A 22,190-nucleotide genomic window follows, 5' to 3' on the forward strand; every position below is an offset into this window, starting at 1 on the left:
TGCAGAGGCGAAACCACTGATGCTGGAAGAGCTGGTGCCCAAGCACTACAGGGACTTCCAGGATGTATTCTCGAAGGAAGCCTTCGACATGCTGCCCCCCTGAAAGCCTTGGGACCATGCTATTGATCTAACCCCAGATGCCAAGCTCCCTAGAGGCAAAACCTTTCCCCTGTCCCAACCGGAACAGAAAGAGCTAGACGAGTTCCTACATGAGAACCTGCAGAATGGGCACATATGCCCATCGAAGTCGCTGATGGGCGCCCCCATATTCTTTGTCAAGAAGAAGGATGGGTCCCTGCACCTGGTCCAGGATTACCGAAAGCTCAACGAAATAACAATCAAGAACTCCTACCCCCTCCTGCTCATTTCTGACGTCCTCACACACCTTTGAAACACAAAGTATTTCTCAGCGCTAGATCTGTGCTGGGGGTTCAACAACGTATGGATCAAAGATGGCGATGAGTGGAAAGCAGTGTTTGTGACCAACCGGGGCCTGTTCGAACCCATGGTGATGTTCTTCGAGCTATGCAACTCCCCAGCAACCTTCCAGACCATGATGAACGACATCCTCCAGGACTTCATCAACCGAGAGGTTGTTATCTGCTACATGGATGACATCCTGATCTTCGCGTCCACCCTAGAAGAACATCGGAAGGTCGTGTGGGAATGTCAGGGCACACCCCGACATGCCCTGCCTGACCCCCGCTCCGCTTCCCCACTCCGCACCGCTTCTTCCTCCTTTCCCTTTTCTTTCTCCTTCCTTCCTTTCTTTCTTTCTCTCTCTTACATGGACCACCTTTCCCACTGTTCAATGTATCACCAGTGCACATGCCCATTCCCCCTCCTGTATCTTACCATCCCTATATCACTGTCACCACCGCCATGCTTGCCCTGCACCCACAGTGGACCCTCTCAGGATCTCCCGCGAAGGCACCCGGAGAGCCATGGCTGTGTGTGAGGGTGATGTGGCACACCCCACGTGATTGATCCCGCATGTATATAATAACAGCTGGAGTGGGAACCGAAGAAGTAGCCTTCTTCTCACATTCCCACTTCAGACTAAGTGGTTGGGGACGCTCACTCCGTGATGAGACTGCCGCTATGCATAGCTGCTACTTGTCCCACCGAGTCCCACATGCCAGGACCTCACCGCTTTCGGAGCTGTCCCTGACAGGGAAGTGCTGGAAACGCTATGAAGGAGGAAGCTCTTCCTCAAACCGGAAAAGTGCAAGTTCGAGCAGCGCCGCATCGAATACCTCGGACTTGTCATCTCCGAGGGTAGTGTTGCCATGGACCCAGTGAAGGTCCAAGGGGTCCTTGACTGGCCAACACTGATGAAGGTGAAGGAGGTACAATCCTTCCTGGGCTTCGTAAACTTCTACTGTCACTTCATCAAGGACTTCTCCGAGATGGCATGGCCACTCCATGCCCTGATGTTACAAAAATGGGGCCGGAAGCGCCCATTTTCGTCCGTTCTGGCGCAGGAATAGGGAAGGGGGTTGGACATAAGGGTTTACAGGTTGTTTCACAGATGGTTTAACATGTTGTTGAACAGGTAGTGTGGCAGCGGGTTTTTGTTGATTATTGATTGGATCAACTCAATTACTATACAAATCATGTGATACAGAACCCATAAGAGTCTAAAATGGGAAATTCCCATTTCCATAACACCTGACCTGCAAAGCAAAGGTCTGGATGTGGGGGGAGAATGAGGAGCGCGCCTTCGGCGCCCTCAAGGTCACCATCACCTCCACCCCCGTCCTCGCTTTTCCCGCAGACTCTGGCCGCTACAAACTCGAGTGTGATGCCTCCAACTTTGCCACTGGTGCCATCCTGTCCCAGCTCCAAACCGATGGCGAGTTCCACCCTATCGCCTTCATGTCCAAGAGCTTCACTGAAGTAGAATGCAACTACAAAATCTATGACAAAGGAATGCTCGCAATAGTCCGAGTGCTAGAAGAGTGGCGTCACTTCATAGAAGGGGCTGAGGAGAAGGTCGATATCTACATGGACCACTGCAACCTAGGCTACTTCTGCACCACGCAGAGGCTGAATCGCCACCAAGCGTGGTGGTCACTGTTTCTGTCCCGCTTCCACTTCACCCTCGTCCACTGACCAGGGAAACTCATGGGGAAACCGGATGCCCTCTCCTGCCGTGCCAACCACCCGAAGGGAAGGGATGACAACGACAGCCTGACCCTCCTACAGCCAGAATGGTTTGAAGCCCGCACGACCAAGGCCACCACAGTGGAGGGAGAAGAAACAGCCATCCTGGAAAGAATACGCACAGCGAAAGACCATGATGAGAAGGTGGTGAAAGTGCTGAAGGAGCTAGGAGATGGAACCCTCAGGACAGATGAATGGAGCAGAGATGGAGAGTTGGTCCTCTACCGGGGGAAGGTATATGTCCCGAAGGACCCGCAACTCCGCCACGACCTGATGTGGCTACACCATGACGCACAGGCGATGGGACACCCGGGGCAATGGAAAACCCTGGAGCTCATCCCCCGTGACTACTGGTGGCCCTGGATGGCAGAGTATGTAGGCCGTTACGTAGCAGGGTGCGATGCCTGCAACCAAGTCAAGTCATTCCCCTCACGGAAGGTGGGGAAGCTCATGCCAAACAAGATCCCCACCCGCTGCTGGCAGGTAATCTCCGTGGATATGATTGGAGAGCTCCCTGAGTCAAAGGGTTACAATGCCATCCTAGTGGTGGTAGACTGCCTGTCTAAGCGCATCCACACAATCCCCACAGTCACGGCAGTAGACTCGGCGGGGATCGCCCAACTCTTCCTTGAACATGTCTGGAAGCATCACAGGCTCCCTGAGGAGATTCTCAGCAACAGAGGGAGTGCCTTTGTCTCTCAGTTCTCCAAAGAGCTAGCAGCCCTACTAGCAGTTAAGCTGACCCCTTTGGCACCTTACCACCTGCAGACGGATGGACAGATGGAGTGGGTGAACCAGGAGATAGAAGCCTACCTCCGAGTGTTCGTTAATCACCGCCAGGATGACTGGGCGGACTGGCTCCTGCTAGCGGAGTTCTCCCATAACAACTGCATCCATGCATCGACCCGCTGCACCCCCTTTGAGCTCGACATGGGCCAACACCCCAGGATGGGGATGGAACCCATGCATGCATCAGAAGTCGAAGCTGCAGACGTGTTCACCTCAAGACTGATGAAAATGCAGGAAGAGGCGAAGGTGGTGCTAGAGCATGCAGCGGAGGAGATGGCCCACTACTACAACCAAAACCGAGAAGTAGCACCCGAGTACAAAGAAGGCGATCAAGTCTGGCTCAGCACCCAAAACTACACCACGGACCGCCCTACCAAGGAGCTAGACCACAAGTGGACTGGCCCCTTCAAAATCCTTAAGGTCGTATCCCCCACTGCTGTCAAACTCCAGCTCACAGCATGACAAAGGGGAGTCCACCCAGTGGTATCGGTAACAAATGTCCGGCCCTACCGCCCAGATGGGATCGCTGAACGACCTGCTGACCCCCGCCTGGGCCCCAAAATTGTAGACGGAGGAGAAGAGTACAAAGTCAAGAGGGTCCTCAACTCCCGCTGGCGCTGCAGAAAGCTCTGGTATCTGGTGAAGTTCACAGGCTGGCCAAACTCCGAGAATGAGTGGCTCCCTCGCAACAACCTGGCCAACATGTGCGACCAGATCAAGGAGTTCCACAGAGCACACCCAGATGGGGCAGAGAGCAAGAAAACCCCCTGGCCACTTCGAGGCAAAGCGGCTTAAGGAGGGGGTGATGTCAGGGCATGCCGCTCCGCTCCACACTGCACCCTCCTGTTGCTCCTCTTTGCTCCTCCTCCCCCTTTCCCTTTCTTCTTCCCTTTCATTCTTTATATGGACAATCTCTCCTCTTACCTGTGTAGCATGGATGCATCCTGTGCCAAGTACTCTGTGTGGGTACTGCGCTGCCGGATACACCATGCATCCTCACTTGTACTTCTCTCCTCTGACACTCGGGATTGCCCACAGAGCCACCCACAACAGCCCGGCTCTGCCCGGGCTGACGTGGCACCCCCACGTGACCTGTTCCTGCCTGTATATAAACTGAGCCGAAGCAGAACCGAAGAAGTAGCCTTCTTCTCACTACTGCTTCAGGCAAGTACCCCAGTCTAGCTTAGTTTAGTTTAACTTTCATTTTAATAACAATCACTACTGTTTCAGTCTAAGAAGCCAGATAGGGACGCAAGCCCGAGTGAGGGCCACTCGCCATACATTCCCGTTACTCTGCCACCACTCAGGCCGTTAGCGCTGGGGGCTACGCTGCTACCCCCACCTCTCCTGTACCATCCCTGACAACTTGCCTCTCTTCTATTATACATCTCTGACCCACAGTAGGATTGTTCCCTGGATAGGGCTGGCTAGACTTGAGGCTGTGGGCCATAGGGGAGGGTCATGGGGACCCGGGAGTCGTCCCCTGACACTCAGGAACCTTAATGCATAAAATATGGACATTCTGGGAGTCGAACTGCAGAGCCCTGCATAGGTACCTAGAGTGTGTTACCATTACACTAAATGCCTGCATTAGGTGGAGGTGGTTTCTAACACAGGGCACTCCCAGGAGGGCATGGAGCATTGCTTTGTGCACAAACATATCCAGTAAATACTATTTAAATGCTTCAAAGTGTATAGGTGTGAGAAGCTTCTGGGAGCTCCTAGAGCATTTAAAAATGAAAAGGAAAAGAGAGGGAAGATTCCCCACAAATGTCTCCTACCACAAGACTAACACAACAAGACACTGCTTAACATTTAGATCAAACACTATACTATATACCAAGGACACTGAGACTCACTGATATGCAATCAAAATTTATGGCTTGATATATGATTAATCAATCACTTTCAGGCTTGCAGAAGTTTGTTAGATATTGTAAGTGGGTTATAAGATGTTGAGTTTGTGAGATCACTTGCGATAGTCAATGCCTCACTCACCCAGTCTGTTAGATGTACGCTGTATTATCAATGGGGGGTAAAAGGCTAAGGAAGCCTTTACCCCCTTGCATGTAGGTTATATACAATGTGGTAGTTACATGTGATGAATGCAGCTTGGGACTGCATGGTAAAAGTGAAGGGTTTGGGAAAAAGTGTTGTGTTGGGTACAAACCTGACACAATAAATAAAGAATGAATAGGGAGGGCCATGAGCATGCAGCCTATCTCCCTTACACTCTCCCTTGCAATAATATCACACAGGCAGGTGTAACAAGAAGCCATTCCCCCCAAAAATTTAACAAGAAATATGCAAGAAATCAAGAAATTTTTAAAATGAAAGAGAACCAAAAAAGATGGCTGTCAGGCCATTCATTGATTGCAAGGCTGTTAGGCCTTGATGAAACTGTTATTGTGATGGTTTCAGAACTAAATGAAAGTAGACGTTGTTAGGCCTCCCCAGACCTGTTGTTTCGATGGATCCAGAAATTATTATAAGGTAGAGGCTGTTAGGCCTCCACTGTTAGAACTGGGCGAGGGTGGACGATTCTGGAGGGGAACCGGAGACTTAGCAAGGAGGGACCTTGGCCTCAGCGACTCATGTGGAGTGCTGTGCCATTGCTGTTTGTCCATTTGGTCCTTAATTTCAGAGGCGATGAGCAGGAAGTCTCTAGGGGGCATTTCTGGTCGATTATAAACTGAAGGTCCAAAACGAGTATGTACAAGCGCCTGTATATAATGGGGAGACGAAAGCACAAGGAAATCAAAGGGGGTCTGAATCGGAACAAAGGCATCCAAATGGGGACAAAGGGATGACAGAAGTGGTGTAGGAGAAATAATGGTCACCCTATGAAAACTCATTATGGAAATATGTCAGAAAAATCACGAAAAACCCCATACAACAAGTAGATATCAGAAAATAGAAGAACCTGAATTTTAACGAATTTTAACGAATTATTATGACTACATACGATAATGTCATATCCATACAATCCCGACCTCCGCTCTGGGCTCCCGGAACTCCGAACCTGACTTCCGGAGTCCTACTTCCCTTCCATCACCTCCTCCTTGCCGACTCCCAAGAGGTTATCTGTTAGACACTGGTCTGGGGTCGGCACCGAAGGTCGCCGATGCGGGCCGCTATAGGCCGCGATGGCCGCGATGCCTCAGACAAGGCCCGAGGGTAGGGCATTCGGCCTCAGCAACTCTAGAGGGAGTGCTGTGCCCCCTAGCTGTCTCTTGGCCCTCATTTCAGACTCACTGGGGTTGCCTTGTTGGGGTCAGGACTTAGGGGTCGTGGTCACATCGATATTAGAGCTAAGGTACAATAAAGTATCATACAGGATATATATAGGAGGAAGAAATGAATGGAAGCGGACCTGGGCCGGAGGCCGAAGGGTCCGGAAGCAAACAAGAATAAGGAGCGGGGTTGGCCGCATAGCGGCCGGCAATGACCGAGGGTCAAAACAAACAATAACAGATAAATAAAGGAAAGAGCGTAGGGCCGCGATAGCGGCGATGGTATCATAGCGGCGCTGGACTCGGAGTTGGGCCGGAGTCGGGCACGGGAATGGTAGCGGCCCTGTAGGGGCCAAGTGGGTGGGGTAGAGGAGTCGCGCTGGGCATGGTGCCGGAGGCGGACTCAGGGCGGGAAGGCTGGTGTGGCTGTGGGGGAGTCGGCCAGGTGCAGGGGAGCCTAGGGGCAAGCGGGGAAGTGAGCAGGGGGTCCTCAGGGAGGATAGGGCTGAGGTTGGGGCTCGCGCTCACACTTGCATAGCGGTAACGGGCTCGGGCAGCATCGGGACGGGCGGCTAACGGGCCAGGATGCATGGTCGTGACATTATCCCACCTCCGGCTCTGACACCACCTTCGGTCCGACTCCGGGACATTCCAGGTCCGACCCCAACCTCGACACCTTCCAGATGAGTACGCAAAACCTATGCTCCCAACTCCGGACCTCCGCTCCGGAATCCCGTTCGCATCTCCGTCTCCGGAACTTCCGGTCTTAGCTCCGACCTCGGACTTTGACCCCACCTCCGCTTATACCCATTGTATTGGTTAGCTCATTCCATTTAATTATGTTTGCCAATATTCCGGAGTTTAACTTCCGAGTTCGGACTTTCCGGACTTACTCCGGACCTTGCAACTATTGCATTGTCCATTTCAATTCCGCTATTCTCCCTCATTCCTATTTGGGCTGCTGCTTCCTTTCTATTCAGTCAGCTAGCCATTCCCCACTCCCAACCTCCTTCCTTCCTCCTTGGGCCTTGGCCCTTCATTCCTCCTTTGAGAAACACCATTGAGTCAAACCCTTGACCCTCGGTGTTGTTCCTCTTTCCATCTCCCTTTGTCTCCTTTCGTCCTACCCTCGCTCCTTTTGATTCTGGACCCCTCCTTATATACAATGTACATAGTAACTTGTAACCTCAGTCCGAAATCGACATGAATTCCCCCCAAGAGACTTTCCCTCTGCTAGATCCGAAATTAGGGACCCCCAGGACAACCAGCAATGGCACAGCGCTCCGCCTGAGTCGCTGAGGCCGAGGTCCTTCCACGCTAAGTCTCCGATTCCACTCCGGAGTCGTCCGAATCCGCAAGTTCTAACAGATAAATTGGAAGAAAGAAAATTAATAAAAATACTTCAAGCTTAGCACCAACAAGACGGAATGCTCGGGGGAATTTATAGCGAATATCAAACAAGGAACTAGGACAATCGAGCAAGATTTGACTATAAAAACCAACCAGAGAACCTCCACGGAAACTACTTTCCCATGCCTGCACACGTAGCCAAGGATGGAAGTACCATGGAACAAGGATTCCTTAGGAACCAATGAAAAATTCAAAGTTGTGTTTATAATAGGGAATGTAGATGTCTCCCAAACGGACCCAATGAAAGTGATTTCAGGGAAAACTACCCATAAATGATGGAGATATGACCGAAATTCACGGAAAATGAGGACAACATACAAAAGGAAAGCACAAAGAACAACCAGTAACGACTGAGATGAGCTTGAGAACCCATTAGAAAGGAAGGGATATACTCTTAATCCACCCAAATTTTCATAATAAAAGGATCATGCATCAATGAGATATTTATTAACAGGATGAGCGACATCAAAGTCATGGCTCAGGGAAGAGACGACATTCACGCAAGATCCATATTTAAAACACATAGCAAAATTTACATGGAAAATATCATAAATTGGAAACTATCGTAATGCAAAGTTTCAGCCCAAACAGTCCAGCTGTTGTGAAGTTACACCAATGATGGGAATATAGAAATCTGCATCATGCTTAAAGACATGTGAGGGTGGTGATGTGAAGGGAACCGGCTGTTGGAACCAAGATCCGCACTTCAGCAGATCGCGAAGACCAATTTCTGTCCAAATAAGGAAGACCCCGGTCAAAACAAAGCACGGAAAGTACGGGAGGTTCAAACGAGACCACCACCAAGCTGTTCCCTGGTTCTTTAGTTAGGATGGGGAAGTGTACTAGTATTATTTGTTGTAAATATAGTACCAATCCGAGTGTTTTGGCTAATTCTATTTTTATGGGTTAGTCTAAAGTTTCTGGGAATTGACTTACAGATAAACCGAGCCCTGCAGAGCTGTTCCTTTATTGAAATTTCTTAATTTGTCTAGGTGTAATTCTGTGTAGCATTGTTTAATTTGGAATTTAACTTGAATTAAATCTTCTACTTGGTGAAGTTTCAAAGATTCTACTCAGTTAATGGATTTGGATTGTGTCTGGAGTGTCCCTTGAGTTTGTTTTATTTTTGTTTTATTTTATTGCTTGTTTTAACAGTAGCAAAATAACTGTTTTGTGTTTACACTTTGAAATCTGGAGTGTTAACCAGCTCTCCTGTTGAAATATCTACTTAATACTTCTCTCCTTTATTGCTGCCTTTTACTACAGTGGCAATCTTAACTGTATACCACTTTTTCGCGCTGGAGTGACAACCAGAAATGCTTGAGAAAAATAATACTCTATTTTCTTACTTCTCTGAGGGGGGCGAAAAGTCGCAGAAAGGGTCTCCCTTTTATACTCCTTTGGTCGCCTTCCTTTTTCACGCTCTACCTCGTATTTACAGGATTTATTTACAGTGTATTTTTCTCAAACTGAATAAAAAATGAAATTTTCACGCTATAGTTCTACTGCACTTTGCTGCACTGAACTGCAGTTCTACTGTGGTCAGACTGTGCCTAGAATCCTTATTGTCCTTCCTCGCCTAAGCTATTTTAATGGTTAATTAGAACTTGACTGCGCTGCATTTGTCGCAGTTTCCTATTTCAAATTCCTCATATTTTCCATTAAATTCACTATGACTCGGTGATTCTGAATTCAAACTTCGCATTACTATGCGTATGGCTGTGCTGAGACCTTCAGCTGATTTATTCCATTTTTATTCAGTGGCATTTAGTTAAAATGAGACTTGAAATGGTAAATGAGTGAATTATTCAGGTTTAAAACCAAAAGAAAAAGTTGCTAGTAGTCAAGAATTAATCAAACGAATGTGTTATAGCTCTCCACTTCATTAGAATATCGTTCCCTAAAATTCCCGCCATGGTCCGTCGTAGTTTAGTGGTTTTCGTGGATTTCGTTCATCTTCCCTGATTCCCCTTTGTATTATCACATCCTAATCCTCCATATGTATTGTTCGTTGTTATAGTAGGTCATCCTTGAAGATATCATATTTTTATGTATTTTATTTAGGGCTCTGGACCTCTTGAAGCTGTCTTCCCACGCATTTTCAGGTTTCTAACTTCATGTCATTGTATCTCATTCATTTATGGATGGTTTCTCACGTTCTTGGTATCATAAATTTTCATTTATTCCCACCTTTCCAATGGTACTAAAGTTGTGTTCTATTTCCTGGTATTTGTCGGGTTAGCAAAAGTTCGCATGCACATTCAGTAATCACATGCGTCGTTCCCATAGTCATTCATATGCGGGCGCTGTTTCTGTTTAATTGTTCGGGATTTATGGCATGCGCTGTAGGAGAAATAATGGTCACACTATGGAAACCCATTATGGAAATATGCCAGATAAATCACAAAACCTCATACGACAAGTAGATATAAGAAAACTGAAGGACACGAATTTTTACGAATTTTTACAAATTATTATGACTATACGCAATAAATTGAAAGAAAGAAAAATAGCAAAAATACTTCAAGCTTACCATCAACGAGACGGAATTCCCGGGGGAATTTATAGCAAATATTAAAACAAGAATTAGGACAATCGACCAAGATTTGACTATAAAAACAATCAGAGAACCTCCACGGAAACTACTTTCCCACGTCCGCACATGTAGCCAAGGATGGAAGCACCACGGAACAAGGATTCCTCAGGAACTAATGCAAAATTAAAAGTCGTGTTTATAATAGGAAATGTAGATGTCCCCCAAACGGACCCAATGAGAGTAATTACAGGGGAAACTACCCATAAACGACGGAGATATGACTAAAGCTCCTGCAAAACGAGGACAATATCTAAAAGGCAAGCGCGAAAATTAACCAGCAACGACCGAGACAAGCTTGATAGGCCATTAGAAAGGAAGGAATCTAATCTTAATTCTCCCAAATTTTCATAATAAAAGGATCATGCGTTAATGAGATATCCAATAACGGGAATAGCGACATCAAAAGTCCGAGCTCAGGGAAAAGACGATGTTTGCATAGGATCCATAATTAAAACATACAACGAAATTTACACGGAAATTATTAAAAATGGGGAACTATAGTTATGCAAATTTTCAGCCCAAACGGTCCAGCCGTTGTGAAGTTATACCCATGACGGGAATAAAGAAATCCGCATCATGTGTAATGACACGTGAGGGTGGCGATGCGCAGGGAACTGGCCGTCGGAACCGAGATCCGCACTTCGGCAGATCGTGAAGACCAATTTCCGTCCAAATAAGGAAGAGCCCAGTCAAAACAAAACACGGAAAGTGCAAAACAACCTTAGATCATGAGGGAAAAATCTGAAATAAATCACAGAAGCCCATATGAAAGAAATAAAAACCCGTGCATATCATAAATCCCAAACAATTAAACGGAAACGGCGCCCGCATACGAACGACTATGGGAATGACGCACGTGATTACCAAATGTGCGCGCGAACTTTTGCTAACTCAACGAATACCAGGAAATAGGACACAACCTTAGTACCATTGGAAAGGTGGGAATAAATGAAAATTTATGATACCAAGAACGTGAGAAAACATCCAGAAATGAATGAGATATAGGGACATGAAGTTAGAAACCTGAAAATGCGCGGGAAAACAGCTTCAAGAGGTCCAGAGTCCTAAATAAAATACATAAAAATATGATATCTTCAAGGACGACCTACTATAACAACGAACAATACATATGGAGGATTAGGATGTGATAATACAAAGGGGAATCAGGGAATATGAACGAAATTCACGAAAACCACTAAACTACGATGGACCATGGCAGGAATTTTAGGGAACGATATTCTAATGAGGTGGAGAGCTATAACACATTCGTTTGAGTAATTCTTGACTACTAGCAACTTTTTGTTTCAGTTTTAAACCTGAATAATTCACTCATTTACCATTTCAGTCTCATTTTAACTAAATGTCACTAAATAAAAATGGAATAAATCAGCTGAAGGTCTCAGCACAGCCGTACGCATAGTAATGCGAAGTTTGAATTCAGAATCATCGAGTCATAGCAAATTTAATGGTATATATAGGGAATTTGAAATAGGTAACTGTGACAAATGCAGCGCAGCCAAGTTCTAATTAACCATTAAAATAGCTTAGGCGAGGGAGGACAATAAGGATTCTAGGCGCAGTCTGACCGCAGTAGAACCGCAGTTCAGCGCAGCAAAAGCGCAGTAGAACTATAGCGTGAAATTTTCATTTTTTATTCAGTTTGAGAAAAATACACTGTAAATAAATCCTGTAAATAGAAGGTAGAGCGTGAAAAAGGAAGGCGACCCAAGGAGTATAAAAGGGAGACCCTTTCTGCGACTTTTCGCCCCCCTTAGAGTGTTGTAGTACATCTACCTCTTGTTTGATTTCCTTTTCTTTTCTTTTTATGTGTCACATGACTGCAGAGATGAACTCTATCTGTTTCTACTCTTGTATAAACATTACAGTTCATCTCAGGCAAGTCTCTCCTGTACTTATCTGTTTCTACTCTTGTATAAACATTACAGTTCATCTCAGAGGTGCCATAACCTGAGTTACAACAGGTTATGAGCCCAGAATACTGAAGGGGCTTTCGCAAATTTCGTTTTGAGGTCAAGTTTTCATCCAGCACTTCATATCTTCTTCCCCTGGTTGAAAACACACTCTATAACTGCTCTAAACAACCCCTGGAACCCCCTCTCAGCTGATATCTGCCATTGCGCCTCGAGATCTGCTTCAATCGACGCGAAACTTTTGCCACGTCGTCACTTCTTGTCGAATTCGACGCTCTCCGATTTTCGCGCCGATCGAACCACGGACTCCGCTGATATTTAACGAACGATTCTATCATCTTGCAACTGCTCTAGCTCCTCTGTTCTTCGACGGATCGCTCTGAAATTAATATTCGACGTACTTCGTATATTAATCTCGCGTTCCTCGCATTTTCGCGCTGATCGAATCACTCGTTCACCCGAAAAACGACCTTTAAAAATCGTACAGTTTTTGAAAGGGCTATAGCATCTCAGAAACTGTGCCAATCGCCTCGAAAGTGACATACGATATACTTCGTTTGCGGATCTACTATCCCTCCAACTTTCGTGCCGATCGCGCCATTCCTTTATCTGGAATAAGGCAAACATATTTGAGCACAAAATTGACTCTATCGCCTCAACGTGCCATTGAATCTCTTCGAAACTTTGCGACTACGTAGCTCTCTTGACGCTCCATCATTCCTCCGAGTTTCATGTCAATCGCATCACTGGCTCCCACTTTATCACTACATTTTTCCATGTTGTCCCAACACCCAGCACCCTTCCTCCTCATCACACTACTGGCTGCAGGGATGGCTTGCCATTCTGTATGCAACATACTTTCTATGTTGCTCTCATTCCTATCCCACTTGCATGCCAAATTCACCACTTTCTTCTGTGACCATCAACACACTGGTTATACCTTTGAGGAATTTGCTGGCAATACTACTGCTAGGACACTCTCCACTGCTGCCTGCCCAGGTCCAGATGTTTGGATTGCAGACACTGGTGCTACATCCCATATGACTCCAAATCGCCACTGGTTCTTGGAGTACAACCCTTGCAAGATCCCAGTTCGTCTTGCTGACAACAATGTGATCTATGCTGCTGGTGTGGGATCAATTGTGTTTACTCCAATGAAAAATGGACAGCCCCTACGTCAACTTGTGATCACCAATGTCCTCCATGTCCCCCTCCTTGCCAACAACCTTCTCTCTGTCCTTGCTCTTACTCGTAAGAAGGACTTTGAAGTGCACATCAAGAAATCAACTATGACCTTCACCTTGAACTCCCAGTTGATCTTTCAAGCATTGGTTGGTGATGACAACTGTGCTTTGTTGGATGGATCTACAGTTGTTCAAGCCTCTGCTCTCAAGGTCTCTTCTTCACTGTCCCCTGAACTCTGGCATCGTCGTTTTTGCCACATTGGACAAGATCGTTGGAAGCAGTTGATTTCTGGAAAACTTGTGAGGGATCTTCTTGTTCATAATTCACCTCCCTCCACTCCTTTCCCCCAACTCTGTGAACCTTGCTTAGCTGGCAAACAACATCGCTCCTCATTTCCTCATGCTGCCTCCAATCGGAGAAGTCAACCACTGGAACTTGTGCACTCAGACCTTCATGGTCCAGTCTCAGTCCAGACTCCACAGGGGTGCAGGTATTGGATAAGCTTTGTTGATGACTATTCTCGATATAGAATTGTCTACTTGCTGCACAAGAAGTCAGATGCATTTCTGGCTTTCAAGGAGTTCAAGGCCTTTGCTGAGAAACAGACTGGTTTCCCACTTAAGGCACTCAGGGATGACAAAGGGGGGGAGTACATGAGCAAGGAGATGGATGATTTTCTTAAAACCCATGGAATTGCAAGGGAGCATACCACCACAGCCACCCCTCAGCAGAATGGAGTTGCTGAAAGGTCTAATCGAATATTTGATGAGGGGATCACTTCTTTGTTGAATGAGGCTCACCTTCCTGGTTCTTTCTGGGGAGATGCATTGGGAGCCTTCATCCATGTCCTGAATCGTTCTCCATCTTCAGCTGTCAAGGGGGTAACACCATATGAGGCCTGGTTTAAACACAAGCCCTCAGTCTCACATCTTCGTGTCTTTGGCTGCCAAGCTTATGCCCATGTGCAGAAAAACAAACGTAAAAGCTTTGAATCCAAGACCCAGAGATGTATCTTCATTGGTTACCCCTCAGACTTTAAAGGCTGGAAACTCTATGATCCATCCACTCAGAAAACTCTTATTTCAAGGGATGTGATCTTTGATGAACAGACAATGCCTGGAACCAAATCCACCCTTTCTGATACCTCCTATCACCCTCTACCCTTGAACCAAGTGCCAGAGTCAGGGGGAGACAAGTCAACTGCCAATCACTTCACTCCCTTCCTTGATGACATTTCCAACACATTGACTTCTGCCACTGATTCAAATCCACTGCCTTACCATCCTCCTTATCCCTCTCCTTCTCCCACTCCCACTCCCACTCCTTCATCTCCATCACCTCCTCCTTCTGGTGCTCCATCTTCCTCATCTGGCCCTACCAATCTTCGCAGGACTACTCGCTCCAATGCTGGCAAGCCACCTGGTGAGTGGTGGAAGGTTAAGCTTCCTCCACCTGCCAGCAAATGGGAAGCCAGAGAGCCTACACCTGATGTTGAATCCCACTCTGAATCTGAGGATCTCAATGAGGAATCAGAGGATGAACTTGCAATGTCAGTTGGCTTGGCCAAGTACCAGTCCAAGGTGTTGTCAATGGAAGCAATGGTAGAATGGGCTTTTAGGACTTCTCCAACTGAGCCTAGGTCAATGAAGGAGGCTCAGAAAAGAGATGATTGGGACTTATGGTATGAGGCTGCCCTGAAGGAGTACACTCAAATGTTGTCACACAACACTTGGGAGTTGGTTCCCCTGCCAAAGGGAAGGAAACCTGTTGGGTCTAAGTGGGTCTTCAAGATCAAGGAGAATGCAGATGGTTCTATTGAGAGGTATAAGGCTAGGATTGTTGCCCAAGGATTCTCCCAAAAACCCCATCGTGATTACACTGAAACATTTGCCCCAGTCACCAAATTTGCTTCCCTCAGAACCATCCTTGCCATTGCTGCCATAGAAGACTTGGAACTCCACCACATGGATGTGTCTTCAGCCTTTCTCAATGGTGACCTCCAAGAAGACATCTATATGGTCCAGCCTGAAGGATTTGTGGAGCCAGGCAAGGAACACATGGTATGCCACTTGAAGAAGTCACTCTATGGTCTCAAGCAAAGTCCTAGGCAATGGTACCAGAAGTTGCATGAAACTTTCTTGGATTTGGGATTCAAAAGATGTCCAAGTGATAATTCTATCTGGGTTTGGGCCAAGGATAAGGTCAAGGTTATCATTCCTGTCTATGTTGATGATCTCACACTTGCATGCAATAACTTGGATGCTCTCACTGAGCTCAAGTCCAAATTGCAATCCAAGTTTGAAATGAGAGATCTGGGGGAGCTCAAGTACATTCTAGGCCTTGAAGTTCATAGGAATCGCCCTAGCTGCAAGATCTGGCTCTCCCAACACAAACATACCCTTGACATCCTCCATCGCTTCCATCATGAACACTCTAGGCCAATTTCTACCCCTCTTGACCCTTCCATTTCCCTTTCCAAAGTTGAATCCATGTCCCAAGAGGAGAAGGAGTATATGGCTGGTGTACCATACTTGAGTGCTGTTGGAAGCCTCATGTATTTGGCTATTGGGACAAGGCCTGACATTGCTTATGCAGTTGGGCTGCTAAGTCGCTTCAACTCTTGTCCAGCCAAGGTCCACTGGAAGGCCATCCAAAGGGTATTCCAATATCTCAAAGGTAGTTCAGATTTCTGCCTTGAGTTTGGTCCATCCACTGTAGGGGGAGTCAGCCTCTCAGTGTTTTCTGACTCTGACTATGCTGGTGACACTGAGAAAGCAAGATCCACATCTGGCTATGCCTCCTTTATTGGGGCTTCTTGTGTCAACTGGTCAAGTCGTCGTCAGGATGTTGTGGCTAAGTCCACCACAGAGGCAGAGTTAATTGCTGCCAACTCTGGAGCCTCTGATGGGACTTGGTTGACTCACCTACTGGAGGAACTTGGATTCCCTCAAGCCTCACCATTCCCCCTTCAAATTGACAACCAATCATCCATCAAGGTGGCTAAGAATCCAGAGCATCATGGGAAGATGAAGCATCTGGACACAAAATATTATTGGATCAGAGACCAGGTGGATTTGGGGAAGTTGAGGATAGAATGGGTACCATCCAGCAGTAATTGTGCTGATATCCTGACCAAGGCTCTCAGTAAAGATCTCCATCAAGACCAATGCCAATTACTAGGGCTTAGAAGACAAGAGCTAGGTTGAGGGGGAGTGTTGTAGTACATCTACCTCTTGTTTGATTTCCTTTTCTTTTCCTTTTATGTGTCACATGACTGCAGAGATGAACTCTATCTGTTTCTACTCTTGTATAAACATTACAGTTCATCTCAGGCAAGTCTCTCCTGTACTTATCTGTTTCTACTCTTGTATAAACATTACAGTTCATCTCAGAGGTGCCATAACCTGAGTTACAACATAGAGAAGTAAGAAAATAGAGTATTATTTTTCTCAAGCATTTCTGGTTGTCACTCCAGTGCGAAAAAGTGATATACAGTTAAGATTGCCACTGTAGTAAAAGGCAGCAATTAAGGAGAGAAATATTAAGTAGATATTTCAACAGGAGAGCTGGTTAACACTCCAGATTTCAAAGTGTAAACACAAAACAGTTATCTTGCTACTGTTAAAACAAGCAATAAAATAAGACAAAAATAAAACAAACCCAAGGGACACTCCAGACACAATCCAAATTCATTAACTGAATAGAATCTTTGAAACTTCACCAGTAGAAGATTAAATTCAAGTTTAAATCCAAATTAAACAACGCTACACAGAATTACACCTAGACAAATTAAGAAATTTCAATAAAGAAACAGCTCCGCAGGGCTCAGTTTATCTGTAAGTCAATTCCCAGGAACTTTAAAACTAACCCATAAAAATAGAATTAGCCAAAACACTCGGATTGGTACTATATTTACAATAAATAATACTAGTACACTTCCCCATCCTAACTAAAGAACCAGGGAACAGCTTGGTGGTGGTCTCGTTTGAACCTCCCAACTGACCTTCCTTTGTTCTCTCCTTCAACGCTCCCACCCAGGGAGTGCCCACTTCGTCGAGCCCACAGCCCGACAATGTAGCCCAGGCTATGTCATCGCATCTGACGCAGCAATCGGATGTCCAGATGAACAACCTGGAGGAAAACCCTCCTCCGGGGCAATGACTCCACCCTTGAGAAAAGGGAAAGTGACACGGTAATACACCATCGAGGTGCCCATGAAAACACCTTCCCCCAACTCGAGGCCCCGCACACAATACTGCATGCGAGGAACTGCAAGTAACAATTGCGGAAATCTCCACTCCACCAAAAGACCCACATCCACCACCGCTCATGTGTAAACACCACTTACACACGAACCCTCACGGAACAAGTGAGGAACACCAAAGACATACAACCTTTGGGTCGAAATTCATTTTCGACAAACTCCACTATTTTTCTCCCTGCGATACCCATGTATCGCCGTTCACTTCAAAGTAACAGCCCACACTCATTTACTTCTTAAACCCTCCCTCTCTCCTTCACCGACATGTATAAAATCACCCACTTTAAAGAGGCGACAACAAAAAACACTCATTGACAATTCCAAACTCAATGTAAATCAATTATTAAAATTTTGTTTTATTTCACTATCAACCTTGTATGCGTCGCAAATGCAATGCAAGGGGGGAGAATGTCAGGGCAATAGCCCCGAACCCCGAGTCATATGTAAATTAGATACATATAGTCACGTGGGTAAGCGGAAACCTCCGGGTAACTGCTTACACACCACCGCAAAATACACATACTTGTATCACTTACGGCTTTGTGTGCTGAGCTACCCAAAGACCTCACACCTTGTTCCCTTGCTCATTTGCTGTTGCAAGATTCTTGATGGGCACCACATGTCCGGTTCGGTGGAATGTCTGTCAGAAAACAGCAACAGTAGTGAAAGGCATACTTATACTCAAACCATCTCACAGCCCATTCCATTACACTAGTGCCATCATCAATTTACTTGCGGTAACTTTTATGGTACAACACATTGGATGGCCACTGGAATAGGTGGTTGGCAAAGCTGAGGCCGGGTGGGGGCTAGGAGGGTGGGAATCTGGAATGCGGCAATCGCCGATTGAATTACTTAGTATGTATGTCTCCACTAAAACCTGAAATGATACATCGGGTATAGAATCTCCATGTTGATGACCCCTTGTGGTGAGGCCCAGCTGGTTTGATTGCACGTGAGTGTGGGAATCGGATCGAACAACTGCTTGCGTTATCGGCGTATGCCGGGTTGCATCATGATTTCATATCAGTATTGATGATTGTGTCCCGCGTGCAGACCGAAATGCCAATGAAACCAAGATCAACAGTTTCCCTGGGTCAGGGGATGGGTGAGTTGAGCCTGGTCGGTAGTTATATCTAAGAAACGTCCAGGGTTGCCCCTCGTCATCCCTCCTTCCGCTACGCAACCCTCAGCATGGCCATCCAACCTCTCTCGAGCTTGACGACTTCGACACGAAGAATGACTGGTGAAGTTCCTCCGGTCCTCGTAGGAGCATCGACCACAGTCGTGGGTAACAGAGTATATCTTTTTGGCGGTCGTCTCGGCGCAACTCGACGATTGACCTCTGACCTGTACGTCCTCGATCTGCGTACTTCCGAGTGGAAGAATATCACACCCTCGGAGAGTGGCAGCGCTCCGCACGCCCCAGCCCCAAGATACTTCCATAGTGCGGACAGCTGGAACGGTTTTCTTGTTGTATTTGGAGGAGTGGGATACGGCTCGAACAACAATTCCCCCGGCGTACTCAACGATGTACGATTCTTCTCACTTGTACAACACCGATGGATCCCAGCCGCTGAGACAAACCCCCTACCTCCCAATGTGCCACCCCATTCTTCTTGTATTCCTACTCATGACCCACTAATTCCTCGACCGCGTTATGCGCACATCTCCTCAGTCACTGATTCGAGATTGTTCGTTATCGGTGGACAAGACATGCCCTCCCAAGACTGGCTTGATGATATTCATGTCTTTGATCTCTTTCAAAAACGGTGGATCGAGCGGAGAGAGTATCCGCGACATTGTGGGATGTATAGGAGCCTCGCCACCGCGCCGCAAACAGTGATTCGTGACCCTGTTCGCGAAGGGGTTCCAACCAAAACAGATGAGCTTGCATTTTTCCCGGTGGGGAAGGCCACCTCCCCCAGCTACAGCGTGTTACCTCCCCACCCACCGCAAGGAATCTCTGATCGGCTCGTCTTTTGCCCATACTCCGACGTACCATCCTTAGAGCATCCCGCTGAGATTCATTTGTACAGCAACTATAACGTACGCCTTCTGGGACTTGTTTCTGATCATACCATAGTGTAACATTGTCCCCGTAGTTTTCCGATGTTAAGCGCGAACTTGAAGTGTTTACGCCAACCGAGAATTCGTTTTATACCACGGACAGATCCGATATGATGAACGGATCATCCTTCCCACCCGGCCTCCGATTTCCTACTGGAGCGATCCTAGGAAATCACCTCATCATCGCTGGGACTTATCTGTCTCAGTCCTACCAGTGTTATTCCATATGGGCACTTGACCTAAACGAAATGACGTGGTCACGCATTGATACTGGAGCTGTTCTTGCAACTGGTTCCTGGACGCGTGGCATATTGTGGGGGGATGCTAATACGTATGTCATTTTTGGAAATCCTTCGGGGAACATGGTTGAGGACTATAACCATCGCATCCTCAACTGGAGCCATGCTGTGCACGTTGAACTTGAAACATTTGGGATTTATACTTTCCCCACCCTTCAAACCCCTGTCAAAGGCCAAGTTCTTGGCCTTGACGCCTTGGAAGCTGAGCTTTTTGCCGATTTTGAAATCCTTTGCGAAGACGGGAGGAAAATTAAATGCTCTCGTAAACTTGTAGAAGAACGTTGGCCGTGGTTCAAGCGTCAGCGGATCAACTATGTCGAAGCTGCAAAGAAGGTCGTCTCGACGCATATCCTGACCGACATTGAAGATGTTCCTCTCCCAGACTCCTTACCTAATGAACTCTTTGCCAACCCGGAAGACCGACCCGATCCCAGGCTGACACCGAGGATGTTGCGCCTCTCCGAACCGTATCCGATCACGAAGGCGTTGCTGCAGTACTTCTACTCTGGGAGCCTGATCACTCCATTGCAACACGCCCCCCTTGTACTCAGTGCCTTGCTCCTTCTCAGCAACATTTACGAGTTGGCACACTTAGCTAAACTTGTGAAACATGCCATGCATCAGACTCTTTCGCCAGCTACAAGTGTAGATGTGTACGAAGTTGCCACATTGTGCGACTCACAAAATCTACAGATTCGGTCAGTCTCCCATTTCACCATTTTACAGAAATGGATGCACTTTTCTAAACAACTTGCTGTAGGGCTTTGCGCATGGTGCTGGGTTCGAACAGGAATGTGACTCAGCAAAGTGGGCAGGACTACTTGCGGTCTTACGCCGCACGATTGAAGTTCACGTCTCAGGACAACATACAAACAATTTTTTACGGAACCAGAACGAATGGACGGTGCACTAGCGCACAGTTAAATCAGGATCGCGAGAAAGAAACGCCAATGCAGAGTTCGAACGCGAACATTACATGCCCGGATGTAATCCATGTCGGAACGAAGGATCCTATGCAGCGATGGAATGACTCTGACACGAGAGGTCTCCCACCAACGGATGCGAAGCTGCCGCCGGCCTCACGCCCAGATTTCCAACTTAAACGGGAAGGTTCATTGATACCCACACGGGTGTCATCATTATCACTGGCGGAGCCTGTGGTGCCTAACCCAATGCACAAGCGAGCGTCGATGAACCCGGCCAACCCAGGTAGTCTAAAACAGCGCCCGAACAAAATCGCCTCCGGGCAACTAACCGATCAGACTAAGATGATAAACTCTTGTGCTCAAATCCGCCAGGATGTGTCTCTGCCACCCTTCCCTCCTTTGGATCGCACTGACCCCCATACCTCCCCCCTCGAATCTCACGCCTCCACGGAGGAGCCACCTCGGTTTCTCCTTATGTCGCCCACTGAATTTCCTCACAACGTATCCTCTTTTGTTCAACCATCTCGCGAAGTCTCTAGGCAGCAGAGTGCTGACACCCTTGGCTTGAGACATTCGGCTAAATCGTCCCGACCGAGATCATTGAGTGACGCAGGTCCCTCACGTCCATACGCTGACGACTCTGTCCAGAGCATCTCATCACTCGCAACTAGCATCGAAAGAACTCGGGACGTCGTCTTTATTGAAACGGACGATGCGGACCCCCCTCGCGCGGGCAAAGTCTCTCTCCCTCCAAAGGCACTCAAGATACTCGGAAATGACGACATTCTGCCAACCCCTGACAGCTTCCTTTCTGATACTCATCCGGATCAACACTACGCAGCAGAAGTTCAGTCTATCTCTGGGACGAGCGGATCCGGTCGGTCAACAACAACCCAAAAGAGCGGGAAATGGAGTCGATTGCTTTCACGATCAACTGATTGGTCTACCCCCGCAAAGAAAAAGAAACCCAAACAAAGCCTATTCAAGGGCTCGTACCTCGCCACAGAGGGTCATTACCAATTCATGTAGGCGGCTGGCGATTCATCCCGAACGTGGCGATGCTGGTGGGGAAAACCACATTCTAAACCACCATTCTTCTTGATCACCTCCCAGGCTATTTTATTATACCTGCCCTCCAAATTCCATGAGTTTTTGTCCAACAAACTAAATTATTGGCAAGCTTTTGCACTCTTCATTCCCTACATTCCTGCGCCCCAAGGTCAGCCCTGTTGATGCTCCGCTCCACGCCCCTCGCACGTTGCCGCGTCTTTTCGGAGCCGCGCCAGCCCGACTGGCTTTGGAAATTGTTACTTATCCAGCGCTC

General features: G+C 47.2%; 1 protein-coding gene across 1 annotated transcript; it reads left to right on the forward strand.

Moving 5' to 3' along the window:
• Positions 1-18,765: 18,765 nt before the first annotated feature.
• EI90DRAFT_3117737 (uncharacterized protein) lies at positions 18,766-21,895 on the forward strand (the record flags this gene model as incomplete). Its single annotated transcript, XM_039063019.1, has 3 exons — positions 18,766-19,620; positions 19,677-20,638; positions 20,701-21,895. 3 exons carry the CDS (start codon positions 18,766-18,768, stop codon positions 21,893-21,895), a joined length of 3,012 nt encoding a protein of 1,003 aa, XP_038921555.1.
• Between the last annotated feature and the right edge of the window lie 295 nt (positions 21,896-22,190).

This window comes from Cantharellus anzutake (assembly GCF_015039405.1).
Source record: "Cantharellus anzutake strain C23 chromosome Unknown EI90scaffold_6, whole genome shotgun sequence".
NCBI lineage: Eukaryota > Fungi > Basidiomycota > Agaricomycetes > Cantharellales > Hydnaceae > Cantharellus > Cantharellus anzutake.